Consider the following 24538-nt stretch of genomic DNA (forward strand, 5'->3'; position numbering starts at 1 on the left):
GAAACCTGCCCAGGCACCTTTTATGATTATCCAGAGTCTGACTAATGTTCACAGAGAAGTACCCGCAATCCAAACCTGCACTTCTTCAGGATTTGAGCTGCTTTAAGGCAGGCTATGTTTTTCTTAGTACAAAACACAAAGGACTAGAATAGAGAGGGGGTTAGGAGCTGTATTATTACAAAGGAATAAGCTTTGTATCTCTGGGCCTTATGAGAAAATGGAAGGGAACTGAAGTCACACCACATCCCCACTGCTGTCCCTCCATCCCCATCACTGCTCCTCCATCTCCACTAGAGCTGCAGTTCAGAGGTTGAGAGCTCTGGAGGCGTTGCAGGGGTGTGGGGAGTGTTGTGACGGTCCAGGACAGTCGCTGGTGGTCTGGGACAGTTGCTGGCATGTCTGAAGAGTGATGGAGCAGAGGGCACCCTGTTTGTAATGAGCAGTGTTCCTTTGGGGATGACCTTTGGATCCCTTTCAGATGGCCACGCTTGGAGAAGCCCGGCTGAGGGAGATGGAAGCGCTACGTGCCCTGCGAGCGGCGAACGAGGTGAAGGTGCTGTCGAGTGAGGAGGACGCCGAGCTGAAAGTGTGTCTGTGCCAGAAGGAGCCGGCTGCCCCCATGATCCAGTGTGAGCTCTGCAGAGGGTTCTTCCACACCGGCTGTGTTTCGGTGCCCAGCGTCTCGCAGGGACCCCGGGTGTGGCTGTGTCCGCACTGCCGCCGATCCGAAAAGCCGCCTCTAGAGAAGATCTTGCCGCTGTTGGCCTCCCTGCAGCGCATCCGCGTGAGGCTGCCTGAGGGGGACGCCCTGCGGTACATGATCGAGAGAACTGTGAACTGGCAGCACAGAGCACAACAAATGTTATATTCAGGGAATCTCAAACGCATCCAGGACAAAGTTGGCTCAGGATTACTGTACAGCCGGTGGCAGCCCTCGGCGGGCCAGCTGCCGGAGACAAACAAGGTGAGACTGGGCTGGGCTTCCTGGTGCTGGGAGGTGGGGTCAGCAGGGACAGGTGTAACACTGTTCTGGGTCTGGGTTCAGTGCAGCTCCCTGCAGATCCCGCTGAGGCAGAGGGTTCGTGTCCTGCTTCACAGCTGTGGGGAGCTGGGTCCTGCTGTGCCCATCAACCAGGATGTGTGTGTGTTCCAGCAGCAGCTTCGTGTCCCCTTCTGCTGACGTCCAGGAACAATTCCTCCCAAAGAACCTGTTCCCCCCTCTCCTCCTCCAGCTTCTACACTCTGCTGCAACACACAGAGCTGCTGGAGCTGTTGTTTCTGGAGTGCTTATTAGTCATTATTCAATCAGTCTTTATATTCTGTTCTTACAAGTATTCAAAGAGAGTTTTAAGTGTCGAGAATTACTAACAGAGGCACAAACTGTCCTGTGTGTTACCAGCTTGGCTCTCAGACAAGATTGTTTTTAACAAAGTGTCTTCATCCCTTACTGCTCCTCTTTCTTCTCACTTCCACTAGCCCTCTCCCAAGCTGAATATTCTGCTCGTATTTCTGAGTTGAGCCACAGTAGCTGTTTCAGATGGAGTCATGAGGGAGTTTGTCTTCCTCCAGTAAAGATCTTTCAGCAAGAAGCACAGAGAACAGTTAAACAGCTTTCCTGAGATAACAAATGCAGAAAAAAATCATAAATAAAAGCTCCATGCAGTATAAAGAACATGAAACACCTCGAAATGGAATGCACTCTGTTGCTTTTCCTTTTTGATTGAAATACCTTAGTCCAGCCCAGTTACTGTTAGGCTGGTTTTGTGTTTTCATGTTCAGTTGCATTAAAGGACAAAACATGTCACATATGCCTGAGGGAGTGTTACAGCTGCTTCTCAGTCACCCAGCTGTACCAGTGGCTTGTGGTGACCAAATTCTTCAAGCAAGCAAGCCTAGATTTAGAAATTAAAAGTATCTTTAGACAGCTGAGAGAATTTTTCAGGTCATTTAGGTCTGAAAGTATCTTTTTACTAGATCAACTATTGTAGCTGAAAAGGATAGGCCTGGAATTTGGGCATGTAAGTTGATGTTTGGGCCTGAAATGGAAACAGAGTTTAAGTTCTATTAGCACACTGGTATTAGCTCAGCATGGAACCATGAGGTTCCTCCCACCTGAGAGCAGTGTAACCATTTTTGAGGGGTGTGGATCTCAGGTCATTTAACCTCCCAAATCAGGGTATCTCTGGCAGAGCTAGTGGAGGTCCTTGTGACTGCATTTCCCAAATCGAAGGTCCCTGGGAAGCTCAGTAGAAGAGCATCTGACCCTGTGCATCAGCCTGGGTCCCTCTCTGTGCCTGAGCCAGGGACCCTTCTGGAGCCAGTGGTGCTGTGGCAGGACAGGGGAGGCCTCCAGAGCCACGTCAGCACAGGTGTGAGCTGAAATTTCAGTTTTGATGGATTTGAGGTGGTCTTCTGGAGAATCCAGTATCTCAGCATGGCTGGCTGTCCTGTTCCAATTCTGTTTTCCCTGTCATCTGGGCTAATCCAACCCTCACTTCCCCAAGAGAAAGCTCTTCACAGTAACCACTGGACTTGGGCTGCTTTGGCACCGGCCAAAGTGAGGAATGTGGAGCCTTTGGTTGAGTTTGAAAAATTCATTAGAAGGCAACTGTGGGAATTGAAGAGACCCAGATTCTGCAGGGGGCCCAGGCACTAGGGTTGGTGAGGGAGAGGGTGTTGTGGAAGGCAGCTGGTGAGATGGCTCTGGCAGTGCCAGTGCAGCGCTGGCCCTGGCTCTGGGAGCACAGGGTTTGCTGTTGCCATGTCCATGCACAGGCAGAGCAGGGCTGATACCTGGTGTCTGGTCCCATCAGGACATCGAGATACAAGATTTCAGTAAGAGAAACAAGTGGTGGTTCTGTCACAGTTATTCCAAACTTCAAACCACACATTTAGTGAAACGGTGTGCATTTTGTTTTCTAGGTGTCCCAGACAATTGGAGCAATGTCATTCTCCATGCCTCATGACTGGGATAACAGAACCATCTATTTGCATTCTCCATTCTCTACAGGACAGCACTGCATCCCACTTCATGGTTTGTAATCTTCACTTTGATTTGGGTTTTTTTTCCCACCTTTCTTTTTCGTTGTGTTTACTGGAGGGGGCAGCATGTCCTGGTCACCAGGAAATGGCTGAGCAGGCAGCACATCTGATGGTTCCTCCATCCCCTCACAACTTGGGAGCTCAATGTCCAGCTCTGGCAGAGGGGTGCATTGCTCAAGGATACAGATTTCCCACATGTAATGAAAAGATGTGGCACAATGGGGCAAGAGGTATGAGGAGAGCTGGCCCCTTCCCACATGAACAGCTCACCATGGGCTGTGGCCCCAGCCAAGCTGCAGGAGGGAGAAAGGAGGGGACAGACCACTGGACATGTAGGAGGTGGATGGGGACAGCAGGGAGATGGTGGAGGAGGCCATGGGGTACTTGATCCACAGGACATGAGTCCATGGAAGCTTTGCTGCAGCACAACTGTCACAGAGGCAGAGATTGGAGCTCCCTCAGCTGCTGTGGGGGCTACTGTGCCAGGGTCACTCAGTGCAGGCTCTGCCCTCTCCCCACCTCAGACCGTGTGGGTTGGACTAAAACAGACAGGCATCATTTGATGACTGTAAAAGAAGTTATTAATAATTTCTTGCCTCCTGATGCATAATGCTCAAGGGACACAAGTCTTACCTTCAAGCTTTTGAGTCAGTGCAGCTCAGTGTTACGCAAGACATTTCAGTGCAATGTCACAGTTCACATCAAATAAGGCAGTTCTTGTGTCACCAGGTTTATTTTTCAGGCCACGTTTGAGTTGTACTGTATTAAAAAGCTGTTATTTACACTATCATTTTGACTTCCCCAGCTGGAACTGGAGCTGGCAGCAGCAGTGAGTGGTGACTGTAGAGCAGGACTCAGTTGCCAGGCTCATGCTCTCAGCCTTCCTTCCTCTCCTGTCTTGGCTTCGCTTATGGATCTCAGGCAGTTTGTTCAGTAGTGAGGGGATCATCACACTCTTGTATCTCCAGAAGCAGGAGAAGTTGCCAGGAACGATGGCAATGGCTTATCCTTGAACCAGCAGGAAATGGGAGCATGGCAGGGTGCTGGGCCACAGTGCAGGAACTTCTGTGCAAGCTTTTATCTTTCCTTTTAACCCTGCTCTTAAAAAGGAGCAGTCAAGGGGGAACAGATAAGAGCTGATTCATACAGTTTCGGATTTAAAGCCTCTCACCATCTTTTAATGTGCTACCAGAGAATTTTCATTATCTGTGCAGTTCTCATCAGTGCTGGCACTGAAGAATCCCTGTTCTCTCTGTCTTTCACACCAGTCATTAGCACCGAGCTGGATGAGCTGATGATGGAGGCCCAGCTGCTGCAGGTTTCTTTGCCCGAAATCCAGGAGCTGTACCAGACCCTGTTCACAAAGCAGAGCCCTGCTCTGCAGCCAGAGCAGAGATCACCAGGGGCACCCACAAACGAAAAGGCAAGTGTCCAACAGCAGCACTGGGCTGGGTCACTATGGGGCAGGGGCTCTGCCTCAGCCCGTGAGCTTTACAGGGGTTTGTGGCTGCGCTTCCATGAAAATACATTTTCCTTGTTCAAAAGGAATCAAGAAGTTGATAACAAATTGGTTACAAATTATTGAATATAATTTGTGGCCTGATATATTTTTGAAGTTTGGATCTGGTTTTTATGGTCACTCTCTGTTCTTTAAATACATCTGTCCTGATTTCATAGAATTGTAGAATCCTAGACTGGTTTGGGTTGGAAGGGACCTTAAAGCTCATCTCATTCCACCTCCTGCCCTGGGCAGGGACACCTTCCACTAGACCAGGTTGCTCCAAACCCCATCCTGGCCTTGAATACTTGACTCTTGTCCTGTGTGGAGGTTTTCCAAGAGAGCTGCCGTGGAAGTTGTTGGCTCAGAGGCAGGAAATGAGAGTAGTTTTCTCTCTAAGTTCTGTCCCTGGGACCTGACCCTGCCCTTGGCTCCTCTCAGGCTGCTGAAAAGGCAGCACTGTCAAATACTGCACTTAAGCCTATTCCAAAAATCAGGTATGGAATAAAAGGACAGTGGGTGTTAGTTGCATACTTAGAACCTTGCCAAACTGTCTTTCCAATAGAATGAGTGTTGCCGAGGCAAGAAGGATGGGATGAGTTACATGGAGAGAAAACTGAAGCGGCGCTTTGAGAGAGAGACCTTCTGCGGTGAGAAGAGAGCGAGAGTAAAAAAGATGAGAACACCTAAAAAGAAGAAACTGAAACTGAGTCACTCAAAGGATCTGTGCAGTAACAAACTGGAGAGAGAGCGGGAGCGGCTCCTGGAGCTGCAGCGTTCCAGCGAGAGTCACTTGGTCCCCTCAGACATGTCGTTCTCCGAGCAGGAGGACTCTGAGGACGAGGATGCCATCTGCCCAGCCCTGAACTGCCTCCAGCCCGAGGGAGAGGAGGTCAGTGCAGGCACACCCACAGTGGTGTTCCAAGTGCTGGGATCTGGGACAAGGAGCTGCCCGGGAACCGTTTGACGGCAGAAGCGCTGTTGTTCATGAGGGTCACCCAGGGCCAGTCTCTGTGTGAGACTGATCCCACCTGCCCCTGCTCCTGTGGTCAGGTTTGGTAGGACTGATCCCACGTCCCCTGGAGCAGCTGTGCCACGTCAGAACATCTGCACGGAATGGGAAGGGGGAGGTGGGGCTGTGCAAACACCATGTCCATCTCTGCTCTTGGGATACAGGTGTGGGTGGGAGCAGTGCTTTGGGCTCTGCACAGGTCCTTCCAGGCTGGGCATGAAGGAGAGGGACAGCCCCAGGTGTCTGGGAGGGCCATGGAGAAGTTGAGTCCGTGGTAGTTGGGCAAGCAAGAGGGGGGATAAGCGGGAGTGTGCCCTGCCCACATCTCCAGAGAGCAACGAGCAAGTGAATGCCCAGCACCAGGCAGCTGCAGAACAGGACATTTCTCACTCATTTATGTAGACCAGGAGCCCCAGAATGACCCACAGATGCTGGGGGGGGTGTTGCCTGGTCCTGCTCTGAACCCCATGTCTGTTCTTCACCAGGTCGATTGGGTCCAGTGCGACGGCAGCTGCAACCAGTGGTTCCACCAGGTATGTGTGGGCATCTCGCCCGAAATGGCCGAGAAGGAGGATTATATCTGCACCAGCTGCACGGGGAAGGACTCACAGTATCGGAAGTAAAACTCCCATAAACCATTCAGGACTCGAGTAAAGAAGGTTCTCCCAGTTTTCCGGTTAAGCCACAGGGGCTGGTTTAAAAACCAGATTGCAAATGGTGCTACTTCTATCCTTATGGGATCATTTTCCAGAACTCAAAACAATTTTTGACACTTTTGTATTTTCCCTTGATCTGTTTGTGGTTGTTGAGGTTTGAGATGCTGACTGTTTGCAGGGGTTTCCACCGATTTGGAAGGCATTTGACACATGCACCTTTTACTGTACAGCATTCAGTTACCTCTCTGGGATTTACCGGCGTATTTAATTCAGCTTGGTTTGGGTGCAAAAAATAAAAAACAAACAAACAAACAAAAAAAAAACACCTGCACCATGAATTTTCCAATAATCCTCTTTTGAGGAAATCCCTGTTTACTCTGTTAACTCTTTGGAGACTTTAGTTTTTTTCCACTTTGTTTTTCGTAGACTAGGTTTATTTATCTGAGCAATAACTTCTATGTCTGGTTTCAGTGACTGGAATGACAATTGAACAGCGTGTTGCTTCTAGCATTGGTTGGTGTACAGACAGCAAATGTTAGATCCTAGTGTCACTGAGGGCCCTGTGATGTAGAAGACAGGAAAAAAAAATCTGTAAAGTAATTGCCACAGCTGTATTTTGGCTTTCTCCTTTTTTGGGTAGCTTGTATCAAATGTTGCAGTTTATATTGTGGAATAAACCCCTGGTTATGTTATAAAATTAAATGTTGGTGTTTTTAGAGAGTTTGAAATGCAGTTTTATTTTCCTCTGGATCCACACTGATTGCATCAATCGGTTCTCTTAGCCAACAGATTCATCTTCCAAAACAGCCATGCAGACGCCGTGGTGTTTCCTGACCTCCCTCCTCTGTTCAGATTTGGAAGGAGAAGGCAGGTCAAAATGTTGTTCACACCAAAAAGAAAAAAACCCTCAAGTTTTTTACAAAGCTTTTCCAAAGCTGAAATTATTTGCAGGTTGATTGAACAAAGGATTTGAAAGTACAGTTTGGGACTTGGCAGGGGTGGGAATGGGGGTTTCATGCAGGAGGCAAAGGTGTGGGGCAGCTCCTCCTGCCAGCCCTGCCCAGCTGGGTCGAAGGAGAGACCTTCTCCCACAGTCCAGTCTGGTGGCCACAGAGCCACCAGTGGCCCATGGTGAGCTGGCTCTGCACAGCCCAGGCTGTGGCTCCCTTCAGCTGCTTCTGCCTGCATGTACCCCAAAAAACCGAGGAATAAGGACATTTCTGGAATGGTTCTGATTCTCCCAAAGGCTGTTCAGGTGTGGTGCTGCAGTGCTGCCTGAGAGGACTGGACCCTTGAGCAGGAGAGGTTGGGTATTTAGGCCCACAAGGCAATTCACACATGGGGCTGCACCCAAAATCCTTCAGAGAGCAATCACTACTGCAGAGCACAGCTGGAAATGGCCTGGTGACAGGAGTGTGGCTCCAAGGCTTGCCAGAGGTGGAACTTGTGGAGCCCTGGGAGATGGGGGGGCTGGAGATCTTTGTATGGTAGAGTTCACTCTCTGTGTGACATCCTGTCATCACCAGAACCCTGGTGGGGTTTGTGTCCCCTCCACTCGTCACTGAGAGGAATTTGCTGGTAAGTTTTTTCCCCTCCTAGTTTTAGCCCTTTTCCCATGGGCTGGAGCACACGGAGTCACTGGGTGGGGCAGAGCCTTGGAGCATCTGTGGTTGATAATGATGTGATGGGTCTGTGGGTGGGATCAGAACTGTGCAGGAATTTGGTCCCACAGGGATTTGGTTTGGGTTTTTTTTTTTAAACATTGTTCATTTTTAACCATTAAAGGAATCTTCAGCCTGGCCCAGATGATCCATCTGAAAGCTTTGGGGTGGGGGAGACAACCTTAAGCCCATGTGCTTTAGTTGTGTCTATGCTTCCAGGGTGTGACTGGTTCTTTTTAAGTACCAAAAGGATGTTTTGAGATTTGGGGGGGTTTTTTCTCTTTTTAGTTGGAAGAATCTTTGTGCAATGCTGAGATAACAGTCCGAGCTGTGGAAAAACCTGCTCTGAAACAAACACTGTACCAAGCCTGGCACAGACTGGTCTGTGTTGCTGGGGGTCAGTGCAGCTCAGGGAATGGGGGCTTACAGCAGGGGTTCAGCTGCAGGCAGGGCCCTGCCAGGCACAGACACACCAACAAACAGCAACAATTAGTGTTTCTGCCAGAGATGTGTCTGCAGGACACAACTACACGGGATCCACACACAGCAGGAGCAACCTGGAAGCAACATGAAGGAGCTGGGATGGCTCTTCTGTGAGCCTGGAAATGAGTGTGCTGCTCTGAGAGAGAGGCTGTGGTACAGCCCTCCAAAATGGCATTACCCTTCCTCCAGGAGGGAACAAGCTGCATGCTGAGAGTTCTTCTCGAGGATGTGAACACGTGAGTCCATGAAGGAACAGCCCCTCACTGAGAGCAGCATCACTGGAAATAAAAGTCTTGTCTGGAAGAGGAGATAAAGCAGCCACAGGAGAGTAATGGAACTGCAGGTTCAGCACTGTTAGAGACAGACAAAAATGGGATTGGAGGTTCCAGCAAAAAGGGGCTTGGGTAGAAGGAGCAAATATTTCATGAAAAAAAGAAAAGTCTGTGTGCTGATGTGATATACTGATGTGATAATGCTGCTGGGTCCAGAATTCCACCTGCTGAGAGGCAGGTTTGCTGCAAGGTGGTTGAAAAGAAATAGTGACGCACCCTAACTTCAGAGGTGCAGCTTCACAAAGGTTCCTTTTGCACCTCAGTTCTTCAGGTTCTGAAAGTTTTGTTAATCCTGCTGCTTATAGCAATGTTTTTAAAGGAATTTGGCTGTTTAATCACAATACTAAGCCAGATTTTATATATGTGTGTGTGTGTGTGTGTGTATATACTTGCCCCTTGAAATCTGTGTGAGCTGCACATCTAAACATATAAGTAAAACCAGCAGGTCCCTGTCTCCAGAACATGGAATTCACTCAAAGAGTCACTCCATCATCCAGGGGTCATTGAAGATAAACCCCATGTTGGAGAGTGTTTGTTGGGTGTTTGGGCTGCTTCAGTGTCTGTTGGGATTGGGGGTTTCATGTTTTTGTTGCTGCCTGGAGTTAAGTTTTAACCAAGCAGGGAACAGGTCGGGCTAATGCCTTGTAACTCAGGCTGGTGCTTTGCCTGCTCCATGTGCTGCCCCAGTTTTTCTTGGGGGATTTTTGCTGGTCCCACCAGTCCCATGTCTGCTGCACATCTTCCTGAATGAAACAGCACAGGAGGAAACAAGGAGTTCATCATAAATACCTTTTCATGCCAAGAATATCTTTTTGTGGTGACTGAACTGTCTTCCCTAAAGTGCATCGGAGGAGGTGAATGTCAGAACCATTCAGCTTGGAGGCAGAGTGTGCAGTGTTTGATCAGGGAGCTCTGCGTGCTGGGTTTGCAGGAGCATCCCCACAGAAACCTGTGAAGAGCCTGTGCAATGTACAAACTGGTGAGAATTCAAACCTGGAAAAGCCTGGAAGATTTAAATAAATGGAATTTCTACAACTATAGAAGGATGAGTTGGTGCATTCAGAGTGGTTATTCAGTCACTTCAGCAAAAGGATGATGGGCTAGACAGGCATTGCTCTGGGATACCCTCCTCTCCCTGAAACGCAGCCTCGGTTTTCACAACATCTTTGTAAGGCAGAGAAAACAATTCCCATTGTGATCATTTTTGCCCCTTAACAAATACTTGCAGAGACGTGTCAGACCTGCTGTTGGCCAGGCAGCACTGAGTGCCAGTGATAGACTGGTGTGATGGAATCAGAGAATCACAGACTCATGAAGGTTGGAAAATCCTTCTAAGATCAGAGTCCAACCATTAACTAACACTGCCACATTCACAACTAACCCACGTCTCCAAGTGCCACAGCCACAGACCTTTTGAACACTTCTAGGGATGGTGACTCCACCACTGCCCTGGGCAGCCTGGGCCGGTGCCTGACCACCCTTTCAGGGAAGCAATTTTCTCCAATATCCAACCTAAACCTCCCCTGGAGCAACTTGAGGCTGTTTCCCCTTGTCTTGTCCCCTGTCCCCTGGGAGCAGAGACCTGGACCTCCTGCCTCACTGATTTTGGTGCAGCAGGAACTCACATTTTCCACTAAGCCAAAATCCTGGGACAGTGCAGAGCTGAGCAATGCCCCCGGGCTTGCAGAAGCCATGCTTATATAAATACGTGTTTATTCCTCCAGCAGAAGCAGCATTTGGATTGGAAAGAAAAAGAAAAATACATGATCCTGCTCCACCAGCGTTTGGTGCCTCAGGCAAGAAGCCCACTTTGTGTATGTCAATACCGCTTTGTAATGATGGTAACGCTTTGTAAAATTGCTTATACTTCCTCAATAAAGAGCTGCAGAAAACACAGGTGGGCTCCTCAAGGCTCACACTGGGTGGTCACCCCATCAGTGTGTGGGAAAAGGGGCGCGAGGGACTCAGTCCGGTCACGGTTCCTGCTCCAGGGGCCTCCCCCCTGTGACATCCCACCCTTAAGGGGAAGGGAGCACCCAAGATTCACGAGTGCCCGTGGTGGAAAGGAACGACAAAAAGTCAGAGGGTCTGCAAAAACTCAGGAAGCTTCATTAGGACATCACACACTTGGCGTGGAAGTTGGTATGTGAGTCCCTGAGCTGCCATACGAGCACATGGCAGTGGGGTTTGGGTGAAGGGGTGGGGAGAAAGGGAAGAGAAAGAAGAGAGGAAGGTGGATTAAAGAGGGAGAGAGAAAAAGAAAGGAAGAGAGAAAAAGAGATCCCCAGTCCTGGTTCTGGCGTGTTGATCCAGCTGTGTCGATCCAAGCGATGGGATGTCCAGGGTCCTGGGAGCACTGCCCTTTCCATGGGCAGGATTCCCTGCTCCAGTGCAGGTTTCTCACTCTTCCTTCAGACCTTTCTGGAAACGGGCTGGAGCCTTTGGGGTCTTGGGCGGTCTGGATCCCCCTGTACAGCCCATGCCCCTTCCCGGCCCCATTCCTGCCCCTGTGCCGTGCTATGCTGATCCCCAGGAACTACAAACAAGGATGTTTGTCTCGGAAAAAAAAAAAAATCTCTGCACGGCCCCTTCTCCAGCCACGTCTTGTTCTTTCTCGCAGCTTGTTCCCCCCACCAGCCCTCTGGCTGTTATAACCAGCAATCCCTGACGGTTGTTACCCAGCCCTGTCCCTGTGTGGGACCCCCCGACCCTCAGGGACACCCCCCGCCCCTCACGGCCAGCGCGGTCCTCCGCGCCGCCAGGGGGCGCCTCGCGCCGCGGCCCCCGCGGCCCCTCCTCCCCGCGCGCCCCGCGTTTGGCGCGCGCGGCCCGCGGAGGGGGCGGCGATGGCGGGAGGCGGCGGCGGGCCCGGAGCGGGGCCGGTGGCGCAGGGGCTGAAGGAGGCGCTGGTGGAGACGCTGACAGGGATCCTGTGCCCGGTGCAGGCGGTGCGAGCCGCTGCTGAGGAGCAGGTGAAGGTGCTGGAGGTGACAGAGGGTGAGTGAGGGCCGCGTTGAGGGGGCGGGGGGTCCCCAGGCCGCCGCCGCGGGTCCCGGTGCCGGCGCCTCGTGGCCGCGCCTTGGGCTCCGGCCGAACTTCGGCTTCGGAGCGGGCGGGGCGGTGGTGGTTTCCTGCCGGCTGGAGGTGCGTTCCCGGTGCCTCTCCCTCAGTCACGGGATGGTCAGGGCTGGAAGGGACCTCTTGGGGATCGCCCGGTGCAACTCCGGTGTCACTTGCTCCGGGTGGGTTTGGTATGTCTCCAGACACAGAAACTCCTCCCTGGGCAGCTGTTCCAGGGCTCTGCCACCTTCCATGGGAAGAAGTTCTGCCTTAGGTCGAGGTGGAACTTCGTGTGGTTTAGTTTAGGGCCATTGCTCCTCGTCCTGTCTCTGGGCAGCACCAAAAAGCGTCTGGAACCATCCTCTTGACTCCCATCTTGGAGATACTGGTGTGGATTGATGAGATTCCCTCTCAGTCTTCTCTTCTCCAGTCTAGCCAAGTCCAGCTCCCAGGGTCTGTTATCAGAGAGATACTCCAGACCCCTCACCATCTTTGTGGCATCCACTGAACCCTCTCCAATAGCTCCTTGTCTTTCTCTGGGGCATGTTCTGCAGGTCGTCATCTGTGCATTGTGTGTTTGAGGCTGAGTGTGGTCAGGGTGTAGCCGTGCCCTCATCCAGTGTGAAACTCCAGTGACAGGGATCCGTTGTCTGCTGTGGGGAACTGGGGACAGGCAAGACACCAGAGCTGGATGGCAACTGGCCTTTGGCTTCAGAAAGAGAGATCTTAAAAGAGCCAACACCCCAAATTCAAGCAGTGTCTTTAATCATTCCATTACTCCTCTGGACTTCTTATGGTGGCACTAGCCTGGTTCAGGTACTTGCTGCTTTTCCTGTGTAGAAGCTGAACTTAAAAACCTGTCAGCACCAGCATTTTGTTTCGCTTCAGCTTGAGTTTTATGACCTGTCCCAAATGTCTGGAGCCTGTAGAAATCCCTGGAAGATTTGCAGGTACTTTGCTGTGACAGGAGCTGGGGAGTGCAGCTCTGCAGCCCTGGGCCTGAAGTTATGCTCGTGGCCTGGTTGTTTGTGGACCCTCCTGGAAATTTTGCTTTACCTTTGTCTGATTGTGCCATTCTGAAGATGTTCTGTGAAGTGTTTTGTGAACTGTTTCTGCTCCTGAACTCCAGCTCAGAAATGTTACCAGGGGCAGCTAGTGGTACAAAGAAGGAAGGTATGAGGGCAAGACAGGGCCAAGAGAGGTGTTATGATTGTGCTGCTCTGGGAATGAATGAAGGCCATGTGTTTGATGAAATGTTTGTTGTTGTGCAGTCCCTCGGTGTGCTTGTACCATACTCACATTGGCTCTTCCTTGAGACGTTATCAGGAGTTCTGTGTGTTGCCCCTGCAGCTCCTGGAGTTTGAATGAGTGATTTGATGGAGTCTGGAAGCACTGGGAGGTTCATCGACCGTAGAGCCTTGGCCTTCACAGCCACTGCAGTCAGTGTGCTCCTCAGTGGCAACTTTTCCCCAAACAGTGAACCTTTCCACAATCTGGGTGACAGATTTCCAGAGAAGAACGTTTTCTGAGGGCTCTAGGTGATGAATGTCCCTGAGGTCCCTTTGAGAGCCCAGGCATGCAGGGGAGTTGCATTTGGTGGATAACGTCAGGGTAAGAGGGATGGAGTTGTGTACATGGCTGTTTTGTCACGGTTTTACAAATATCCTGAAGTCTCCTAACATTTCCCTGTGGTTGCAGTCCCAGAACTCTCAGGGCTGATGCAGGACCTGTCCCTCTGACCTGGAGGAGGCTGCAGAACACCTGCACAGGGCAGTTTGCAGGTGACACCAAACTAGAGGGGAGGTGGTTGATGCCCTGAGGGCAGGGCTGCCTCCAGAGGAACCCCCGGGAATTCAGCAAGGACAGGTGGCAGGTTGTGCTCCTGGGACAGGAGAACCCAGCGCAGGGATGCGAGTCAGACACTGCCTGGCTGGGGAGCAGCTTTGTGACAAAGGGCCAGGAAATTCCTGTGGCCTGAGAGCTGGACAGGGGCCAGCAGAGTGCCCTGGAGGCCTCCTGCACCCCGGGCTGTGTGAGCAGGACCAGGGGCAGTGATCAGCCCTCTCCAGTCAGTGTTTGTTAGACCACACCTGCAATACCTGTCCGGTTTTGCTTCCTCGCCCCAGGGCAAGACACAGCAACCAAAGGGAGTGGGTTCAGCAAAGGGGCATCGAGTGGGCTGGGGAACTGCAGCACTCGCCATAGGAGGAGTTTTCCAGATGGTTTTGGGGATGGGTCTGAGAGCAGCTTCTGGTAACTATGATGAGACTGCCAAGACAGTGGGGGTGGGAGAGGATGAAGGAGAATGAGCCGAATTGGAACAAGAGGTTCCAGCTGGATATAAGGAACTTTTAAGCAGATTGTCCATAGAAGCTTGTGTTGTTTCCATCCTTGAGTATCTCCAAGACTTGTGTAGGAAATCTGATCACCTGATCTGATGCTGCAGATACTGCTTTGATCATGGGAGTTGGACTGGAAATCTCCCCAGGTCTCTTTCAGGGAATTATTCTGTGCATCTCTCATTTCTCCTCTCTTGTCCTAGTCAAGCAGCATGGGAAGAATAAGCTATATTCTCCTTTTTGTACTGTCTTTGGTATGAGGAAGCTTGCAAAAACCAAGAGGAGGAGCTAAAGGAATCCACTGTGTGCCAGCACTGTATTATTGAGGTAAAGATATGTAGATCATGTCACAAGTACTTTAAAAGAACAAAAAATGTCGTTATCATTGGACAGCGTAAAGAAGATGCTGAAGGAAAACTGAGGGCAGTGAGAAAGAGCACAAGTGTTGGCACTTCTAATGCAAAACAAATGAAGGTAGGGCAAAAAGGAGATTGGGAAAGAACTTGTTAAAGACATAAAAACTTTAAATGCTTTCAAATGTTGCAGAAGTGTTTCAGAGGTGTTCAAAGCCAGCAGGTGACTGAAGGTGCATTCAAGGAGTACAGAAGGACTGCAGAAGAGCCAAATTCCTTGTGCTGGTGTTGACTTTACTTGCAACATTGAGGGGACCTCTAAAGGAGACTCATTGGAGGATCCACATTGAAGCCCAAGCAGGAGCAGTTTCACTTACCAGTTTGTTTAAACAGCAAGTGCTACAGGATGGATCTCCCAGAGTTTAGAGGGACTGAAACATCCAATTACTGTGCTATGAGTTGGGCCATAAAACTTACCACTTAGGTCACTTGGGGACCAGCTAAGTGTGAGTTGTTAAACTGGGGACAGCTTTAAGTCAGGACTCTCTAAGGTGAGGAGCAGTGGGGTGGATGCTGGGGCTGGTAGAGGTGAGTGGGCACTGCCTGTAATGGTTAAAATTACATCAGCGGTTGGAATGAGGAGAGCTGGGTACATGAGATTGTTGTGGCAGAAGAACTGTTTGAAGGAATCCTGGAACTCCCAAAAAGCTTTCAGAAAATTCACTTACTTAAAGTTTTGGAAGAAACTAAACTGCTGAGCACAAGGACACAGTCCAGAGTCCCAGGTGAAGCTGGACTGCTCAGCACATCTGTAAATGATGTGGAACACAGTGAGTAGTGGTGTGACAAAATTACTGATAGTGCTGCTCAGGCTGACCAGAGTGAGAATCGGTGGCACAAATTACAGGATGATTTCAGGAAGGGTGTGTTGAGGGAGGTGTAGGTCAGTGTTGGTCAGCAGAGTAGTGTTGGGGGATGGGGAAACAGCCCAGACAATGCTGTAAAAAGTTATGGGTGGTCCTGACTATTGTCCCTGGGAGAAGAAATCCCATTGTCTGTGTGGAGAGTTCCCTGAAAATACCCATTCACTGCTCTGCCGTGCTCCGAAAGCCAAATGGACCGTTAAGGAGGGAACAGAGAACAAAGCCCGACATAAATTCCTCATGCCAGTGCTGCATGAATTACTGGCCTGCTGCTCTCGGGAGGGATCAAGCAGGGCAGCAAAAATAAGCACAGAGACGCTCACAGAAATGTGGAAAAGCTTCTGTTCTCAGAAGGAGCGAATGCATTGACTCTTCCGCCTGGGAAAGGGTCAGCAGAGATGGAGGCCCTGAAATAATAAGCTGCAGAGAAGATGAGCGAGGAAGGATTGTTTGTGACTTCTCATAAAGCTGAGATCACAAATCACAGAATATCCTGGGCTGTCAGGGAAAATGAATCTGAAACAAGCAGAAGGAATTAGGCTGTTGTCCCCAATGTGCAGACTATGGAACTCGTTGCTGTTGGATGTTAGAGGTAGAAATGGTTTAAAGATGATTTAACATTCCTGAAGGAAAAAATTCATCAAGAACCATTAAACACAGTGGTCAGACATAACATCCACTTCAGGAAGTTCCTAATGCCAAAATTTCCTTGGGGGGTGTTGGGGCTGCCTTGCTCTGCCCCCGCCTCTTTTCCTAAGCTGCTTGCTTAGGTTGGGTTGTGTAATGAGGTTAAGCCAATGCAGCAGTCGGCTCTCATGTGTGGTGTGTCCTGCCCCATGTAGCTCCTGCTCTTTTCCAGGCAGGTCTTAGCCAGGTCAGGATGGCTCAGGTGTTTTGAGGATGCAGTCAAACTCCCTGAAGCAGGTTGATAGTGGATCTGGCCGGTGCTTGTACAAGAGATGGGTAGCAGTGCACAGTCAGAGCCTCTGGGACAGGCTGCACTATCCAAGGGAGGTATCCTGTCTGACTCCAAACAGATGTTCTGGAGGAATATTGGATTTCACCTCTGGATTAAGGACACAGTGGCAGTTTTTTCTTTGCCCTCAGCAAAACTCAGTCTCTTACCTGCTTCTGCATCTTCTGTCTGCTGAAATAACAGGTACCACATGGCAGCTTGGGGATGGGAGAAGCATTACTGTGGGTCTCTGGAAAGGTGAAAGTTCACTTGGTGACCTTTGTTGTCTCTAGATTTTAATGGAACATAAATAAAAGCAATCCCTGAGACTGTGCAGGAGGAAGGCAGAGAAATGAGAGCTCCAGGCTGTTGAGTGGTGCTGCTGTGCTCAACTTGGCTTGACTGTGGCATCAGCTTGTTCCTGGTGAAGTGAGGTTGGTGTTTCTGTTCCTTTATCTGGTCCATCCAGGTAGCACCATGTGCCTCCCCGATGGTGTACATGTGTGCACTACTACCAGTGTTGTATGGCTTGAGGATAATTACCTAATGTGGAGAAATGATCTCTTCCTCTAGATCTTACTACAGTGGAGAACGTGTGGAGGCCAAGTGGCCTCCAGGAATGTCAGAGCAGGGGCAGTGGCACTCTGAAGGAGGTGCTTGTCCAGCAGCAGGGATCCTACTTCACAGTATCACAGAATATTCTGAGTTGGAGGGGACCCACAAGGGTCATGGAGTCCAACTGTGAAGTGAATGGCTTCCACCCCATGGAGAGGAACAGTGTCTGTAACACATTCCTCTAAATTATGTAGATAAGGAGGTTTAATGTCAGCTTCTTGGACAGTTGGGAAACACTGCTTCCCTCTTGCCTGGTTAGATAACAGGTTTGATGATTTATGGTGACAGTATTAAGTCTCTGAGCTATCAGCTCTTGTGCTCTGGAAACATGGTGGTGAGAGATGAATGGCTCCAGGCTGGAGAATTGCCTTTCTTTTGCCTGCCTACATTATGTGCTTCTGTTTACCCTTTTTGCAGGTAGAAAAGGCATTTATAAGGCTGCCTTCAGCATGGCTTATGTTGTGGCATCTTGTACATGGAAAAGCACCTTCAGCTCAGTCCTTTGCAAAGTCGTTTGTTGTCAAGAGCTGAGATGTGCAGGTGACTGTGAGGATGGTGCCAACCCTGGCAGATTGACTCCTGGGTCAGTCTGGGCACACTGACCCTCCTCATTCGTGTCCATCTTGTTTGAGACTAGTCCTGTGTAGGAGACAACGAATGCTTTGATTTGAATGTGATCTCAGATTGGTAGATTGGCTTTATGGGTCTTGTAAATGTTCTTTCAGTGTCTCCTCTTCCAGAGCAGGTGGCTCAGCATGTTTAGTTTGATGCTTGAAAACTCAGTAATTCTCTAATGATATTTTCATGATACAGTTTGCTGTCTGCTTTTACCAGGAAAAGAGCTACAGGTACCATGATACCACAAAACTTGTAGCATCACTCGTGCTTCACTGTTCCAACATGGTTTTGCCTGTGGTGGGCTCCTTCCCAACAGAACTGCTTTAATGCGTCTTCGAGAGGGATTTCAGTATTGCAGTGGGTGCTCTCTGAATACATGGTTTTATGCCATAAAACCAAATACTGTGTGAAAGGAGGAATTCTGGAGAATGTGCAGGCATGACCACAGCATGTGGTTGTCTGGTGCTCTCTGGGTTGTACCTTGAATCGTAGTAGAGTGGGCAATGGGCAGAAATGAGTGGATGGATCAGCTGAGCTGAATTTTTAAAAGGAGTAAACTTTTAACATTGCACTGATTTTTAACGGGGAAACTGAAACAAGAAATGGCCACAGGGCAACACATGATATCTGCCTGTCAGGATGAAAGGTTGTTCACAGCAGGAAACGCTGCTGTTTGCACTGTGAAATGCTGCAGACACCTTGAGAAGTTGTGAAGGGGTTTCAGGGGAGATACCTAAAGCCAGCACGACTGCTGGGGAAGTCCGACCTCAATCTTTTCTGTCCTTTGCTGAGAAATGAGGAGAATACAGTTGCAGTTTTTAGAGATGTGCTGACAAAAAGAGTGCTTTTGGAGCAGTTCTTGAGTGTCATGATGGAGGCTGAAGAAGTTCCTCAAAGCAGCACGTTTGTAGCGTGTCAGAAGTCTGGCAAAGCATTGGATTCTTGCTCGGTGTTTCCTCCTAGTGTGTCTGTAGACTGCCCAGAGACCCTGCTCTGCCCTGGTCCAGCCTTGTGACTGACCCTGCTTTGAGCAGGAGGTTGGACTGGGGGACCTCCCGAGGCTCCTTTCAACCCCAGTTGCTTTAGGATGATGTTGTTGAAAGCCAGCCCTGTGGAAAACATCTGTGCCCATGTGGCTGAAGGCTGTGATGGACAAGGGTGGGCACATGTTGGGTAAAGGGAACTCGGTTTCTGATGCTGCTGTGGCGGTGAGATCTGGTTTTGGCAGACCAAGTTTTGTTTTAGTTTGGCGTGCTGGTGGCCACAGGGACACCTGGATTCACCTGGACTGGCTGCAGCACCTGCCACAGCCCCTCCTTCCACCACTGCCTGTCTGCCCCCAGCAGAGACAGCTGAAGGGACCTGTAGCAGCTCTTGAACCAGCTCTCTGTGGACATTCTGAGCTGGACTTGATGAGTGCTGACCCAGTTCAACGGGGCAGGAAATTGCAGTGATTCAGCAGAAGGTCCTGCTCATTTGTTCCTTCCTGCTTGTTTAATACAAAATTTTGGGTTGATCTGGCTTAGTTTGTCCAAAAGTTTGGGGGTGAAGAGGTTACATAAATCGGTTACATGATAGATAGAGCTTGGTTGTGAAGCAGGAGAGTTTCATTTTACTAATATTGAGGTTAATGAGAGGAGAAACAGAGCTGAGAGGAAATGTGTTTGCCACGTGTTCTCTATGCCAGGCTCTTCATTAAAAGCTTCTCATCTTTGGGGTTTACGGACTTTATCTTGAGGAGAAGACTTTGATGTTTCTGATATCTCAAATCTCCAAAATATAGGTGGAGGAAGTGCTTATCAAGGTGCATTTGAACTGAAGCTACTCATGATAAAGATAGAAAGTTCCCAGCCATCTGAGAAAAAACCCAATAATAAACCAAGTCTTTGAGAAAAGAGGAGCCAGTGAGCTGTAGAAGGATCAGTGTAATTTCAGTCCCTGGAAGGATTCTTGGAGCAGCTCATTAAACAGCTTGCCAGTGTTTATAACATAATAGGATAAATAGTTGCTACACAACTAATACTGTTTTATATGATCTGTTCTCAATAAATCCCTCTAATTTTGGTTTGGTGGGAAAGCTGACTCCTTGCTGGGTACATTTATCCAAGTTCAGTGGGATTCCTGGTAGGAATTTGCCACAATGGTCATTTATCAGTTAAGACGGTACAGTTCTGTAATATTTTTAAGCAGTGCATTGGGCTGAAAACCTGTGTGTAGAGGGGTTTTCAGTGACTTATTGTCAGTCACAAGGGGCTTTTACAACAGAGCCTTTGGTCATGCAGCAGTGAGAACACGTCTGGTGTCCTACTGCAATCTGCTTGGGGAGCAGTAAGGAGATGTTGGAAAGCTGCAGAAACTAAATACTGTAAGTCAGGTGCAGAGCACCATGTCTGAAGGGGATAAATCAAATTAAAGATTGTGAAATAGAATAGTAAGTTGTAGCTGTGTGAAGCTGTTGCAGTTACTCTGGCTTCCTTTACACCCATTTATATCCTTCATACCCTTCCATTTATACCCTTTTTTACCCTTCCATTTACCCTTTAAAGATGGGGCTGAAATGCAATGCCACACTCAAGTGTGGGAATCACAGACAGCACACAGAATAATTACTGCTCCAGTTAAGAGAAGTATTATGTTAAGTACATCTCGGGATGAGGCTCCCTGCTTTTGCAGCTGGGATAAGAAGGTTATTTTCCTCTTTTTTAAATGTGTGATCTGTGAAGAAAGGGTGAAGTAACTGGGCATGTTCAGTGTGAGCTTGGGAAAGTGAGAGGCAATTATCTCCTAAGGCAGAAAAGCCTCTTAGCAGTGAGGTGGGTATTAGGAGGCACTGGGATGTGAAGCACTCAGAAGTTGCAGAACTCCTTTTGAGCAGAATTTTCAGTCCACTTTGGTCAGGGATGCTGTCAGCACGTTCAGCCTGTCTGCTGGTGGGACCTCAGGGCTTACCTTCTGCTCCACAGTTTCTAAGAACTAAAATGCCACAGATGCGATTCCTAAGCAGACTTGTGAAATTAAATGAGGTATTTAGGACAGTTATCAGCTGCCTGGAACTTAAAATTGCAATTTTAAGCAAGTGTATTGAGGCATGTGGATTTACCATACCAGAACAGCTGCTCTTCCTGGCTTTTATTTCCTGTGCTCAGTTATCGACAGGATTGTTACAAGTGTTGGAATTTTGCCTTTGTCACAGAGCTTGCTTGGCAATTGCAAGAAGCTCTTGCTTTTCCTCGACAAATTCCTTGCTGGAATAGGTCCCACAGCCCGAAGGGTTTTCCACACACTCCTGGTGTCACTGTGCTGGGACAAGTTTGCTCGGGAAGGCGTTCGGTGTGTCCTGGGCTGTCTGGGGGTGTGGGTTGGGACAGCTGGAGTGATGTCTCCAGATCACTCTCTGGATGAACCCAGGTTGTCCAAAAGAGACTGCTGCTTGCCAGCCTGCTGTCTTACTCCATCCTGGATCTTTTCCATACCTCCCTCACGTAGGAACTTGAGTAATGATTTTGCAGCGAACATAAGATTTTTATATATATTTTTAAAGTTTTAAATAATTTGCTGTTATTAGCCTGCATTGCAAAATTGTTTGCCCATGAGAGAAGGAAATAAGATGCTGAGACAATAAATGAAGTTTTTGTGGAGAGCACAGGGGAGAATTAATGCTCATAATTCATTTGAGTAGCTGTGCTTTGGAATTGTCTTCTCCTTCCCACGTATGAGTCATTCAGTTGGTATGATGTCTCTCTCTAAAAATCTTGATGACTTTTGCTGTGTGGGAATAAAAGTTATGATACCAACATTTGGGTTTTTTTTTCCTTGTAGAGTTTGGTGTTCATTTAGCAGAACTGACTGTGGATCCCCAGGGAGCTCTGGCCATCCGGCAGGTGAGTTTGCCGGGAACTGTAGAAAGAATTTTGATGGTAATTTCCTTGGGTTTTAAAATATTCCCTCATGTTTCCAGATGAAAAATTAGCTTTCTATTACTGTTTCTCCATTTTCTTTTAAATTTTTCAAGAATCTTTCTGTTTCAACATTACTCCGGTGTTACACTCTTACATTTTTTTGAAAATAGTGCTTTTTTAACTTAATAAACCTGGTGCTGAGACAATACTGTACTGGGAGTGGACACAGCTTAGGAGGTGGGTGGTAGACATCAGCAAGCAAAGATGTGGCTTGTCTTTGCAGAAGCTTTTTCTGTAGGTGATTTCCTCCTTGAAAAAAGACATTTTGGTTCTGTATTTCTTTACTTACCATGTGACCCATATCTTGAGCTGCTGCCTTAAATCAGTGCTGTGCAGGCCATTGCTGCCCAGTGGATGCCCAGCAGTAGTTTTTTTGGTCCATTTCACGGATTTTTTTCATTTTTGGTAAGCCCTGATGCCCCTCTAAAAGCAGCATGGTGGGACGGGAGGCTGAGCAAGCTGGTCAGGGGTGATCCTTGCCCTGGTTACAAGATTTATTCCTGATTCGTGACCTCTCCTATGATACAGCTGGCATCTGTCATTCTGAAACAGTATGTGGAAACTCACTGGTGTTCCCAGTCTGAAAAGTTTAGACCTCCAGAGACCACAGAAAGGGTAAGACTTGGTTTCATGTTGTCATTTGAGGCACGTTATCCATAAAGAATATTAATTTTGTAGGCGGTTTAAAAAGTGCTAGCGCCCTTGTGTATTTTGAGGATTAATGGCTTCAATTAAGGGGTTTTGACGTTTTCCTCTTCAAAAACCTGTTTTCAGTTGCTTAAAACAACACTGGGCTTGAGAAGCTTGGGCTGATTCCTGTAGGGAAAGTTCAGCCATAATGCTTCTGCTGCTCTCAGAGCAAGACTAGAAGAAAAGTTGCTTTCTAAGTTTCACAAATACTGATTCTGGCAATCCTTTTTTGGAGATTTACTAAATCTTTTGTTTTTCAGCTTGGGACTTAAAGGCTATTTTCCCATGACAAATTCTAGTTTAAAGCTCTTCTGGGTTTCATTAAAAAGCTATTCAGCAGGAGTATTTAACAGCTAAAATGGCCAGAGATTCCAGCCCCTTCCACTCTGGCTGTTAACTGGAGCATCTTTCACATCTAGGATATGATTCATCCCATTCAGAGATAATTGCTTGGTTATGTCCCAGAAGTGGCTTTTATTTTTTCCTGTCCCTTCAGGGTTAGGTGACTGTTCTTGTTTACTGAAATCTTCCAAAGTAAGCAAACATAGTCCCTGACACTGGAGCTGGGATTTGTCTCAGCTGCCTCTGGATGTCTTCCATGTAGATATGTACATCCTGTGTAGCTGCAGCTGTGAGCTGTTTGCTCTGTGCTTGTCTGATGCTCTGTGTGAGAAGGTGCTACGTTAAAACACGCTATGCATTTTCCATAAAAAAATTATGGGATGTAGTGTGCAGGGGGGGGGTTTGTCTCCTGGATGTTCATTTTGTAAGATCAATGTTGAGTCGATATCAGGATACAGTCACAGGTATAATTTTTTCTTTTGTTACTGAGTTGTTTGGATCTGTTTTTTCTAAACACTGTTGTTCTCTACAGGCAAAAGTTGCCATTAGGGAGCTGCTGCCCAACGGGCTGAGGGAATCCATCAGCAAGGTGCGCTCGAGCGTGGCTTACGCCGTGTCTGCCATCGCCCACTGGGACTGGCCCGAGGCCTGGCCCGAGCTCTTCAACCTCCTGATGGAGATGCTGGTCAGTGGTGACCTGAACGCAGTGCACGGAGCCATGAGGGTGCTCACAGGTATGGGGGTGCCAGGGCTGGGCAAGGCTGAGGGAGGAGGCAGTTTAGGCTTTTCCCTGAGCCAGTGTTCTGTCACGTTTCGCTCCAAATTGAAGACGTTGGAATTTGCTTCTTTTCTTCTCTTCTCCTGGGCCTGATGTCTGTTGCTCACTGTGGAATCATGTGCTCAGCAGGTGCCATGAGAGCTGAGGAAGGAGGTTCTGTGCTGCAGGTTACAGTTCAGCAGGGACTTTGATTGTAACACCCTGTTTTCCAGATACCTGCAGTTTTTAGTGTGGTATTTTTCTGCTTGCCTTGGAGGATTGTCTCGGGCAGGCCAGATGACCCTGGTCTAGTCAAGTACAAATCAACATGTTTCCAGTACACTTACACTTTCCCAATGATTCTGTTGTTGCTGTTGCTTACAAATTGGATTTCTTATAAGAACTTCCTTTTCTTTTCCATTTTTTAGAGTTTACCCGGGAAGTGACAGACATACAGATGCCTCTTGTTGCTCCAGTTATTCTTCCAGAGATGTACAAAATTTTCACAATGGCAGAGGTATGGTCTTCATAGTGAGGTTGGTACTGGATGGAATTAGTGGGAATGTTTCTTGGAGCAGAGAAAGTCCAGATTCAATGGTTAAGCTGTACTGTAGTATGAGTTAGACTTAAAGAATTTTCTTGATGATGTGATAGTTGATGGCAGCTAATGTTTCAACAGAAATGTTGGAGCTAGTGATAAAATACAAGAATCAAGCTAAAGCAAAAATAAATAGAATTAAATGAGAATTAAAGGAAATATCATGTGTAAAAAGAATCATGTGTTCCTGATGTTTGATTGAAACTTTTTTCCAGGTGTATGGGATCCGCACAAGGTCTCGTGCAGTGGAGATTTTTACCACGTGTGCCCACATGATATGTAACATGGAGGAACTGGAAAAGGCAAGAGTTTAACTTGACATACAAGATACTTTGAATTCAAACTGAGTGAGGTTCTAAATAATTGTTAATATGGAAATGAAAGGCTGGAAAATTATGTACTGTGTCAGCTGGAATTCTGGGGAAGAGGGTGTAATTTAATACATGTAAAGTGGCTGATACCCTGCTTTATATGCATGCCTTGATACTGGGACTTGGGTTCCATAATTAAGTTTAATTTTTGACTTACCAGCAGACATGCTTGTGACAGCTCAGAGAAAAGGGAGTCAGCATGGGGAAGAGAGAGTGTATCATCCCTTTGTTTGGAAATCCCTGGCTTAGCTTCCAGTCTGAACCTTGTATCCTG

General features: G+C 48.3%; 2 protein-coding genes across 2 annotated transcripts in view; both read left to right on the forward strand.

Moving 5' to 3' along the window:
• Positions 1-6924, forward strand: part of KDM5B (lysine demethylase 5B) — a 55558-nt gene extending 48634 nt beyond the window's left edge. Inside the window, exons 23-27 of the mRNA XM_051771641.1 lie at positions 479-964; positions 2923-3034; positions 4311-4465; positions 5106-5432; positions 6038-6924. Of these exons, the coding sequence (XP_051627601.1) occupies positions 479-964; positions 2923-3034; positions 4311-4465; positions 5106-5432; positions 6038-6175 (1218 nt within the window). The 3' untranslated portion in view covers positions 6176-6924. The remainder of the gene's footprint in view (positions 1-478; positions 965-2922; positions 3035-4310; positions 4466-5105; positions 5433-6037) is intronic.
• A 4576-nt stretch (positions 6925-11500) lies between these two features.
• Positions 11501-24538, forward strand: part of IPO9 (importin 9) — a 38348-nt gene continuing 25310 nt past the window's right edge. Inside the window, exons 1-6 of the mRNA XM_051771654.1 lie at positions 11501-11681; positions 21367-21428; positions 22035-22121; positions 23071-23272; positions 23724-23812; positions 24109-24195. Of these exons, the coding sequence (XP_051627614.1) occupies positions 11531-11681; positions 21367-21428; positions 22035-22121; positions 23071-23272; positions 23724-23812; positions 24109-24195 (678 nt within the window). The 5' untranslated portion in view covers positions 11501-11530. The remainder of the gene's footprint in view (positions 11682-21366; positions 21429-22034; positions 22122-23070; positions 23273-23723; positions 23813-24108; positions 24196-24538) is intronic.

The sequence above is a fragment of the Manacus candei genome, unplaced genomic scaffold (genome assembly GCF_025592945.1).
Source record: "Manacus candei isolate 608988 ecotype Guabito, Panama unplaced genomic scaffold, ASM2559294v1 h1tg000139l, whole genome shotgun sequence".
NCBI classification, from domain to species: domain Eukaryota; kingdom Metazoa; phylum Chordata; class Aves; order Passeriformes; family Pipridae; genus Manacus; species Manacus candei.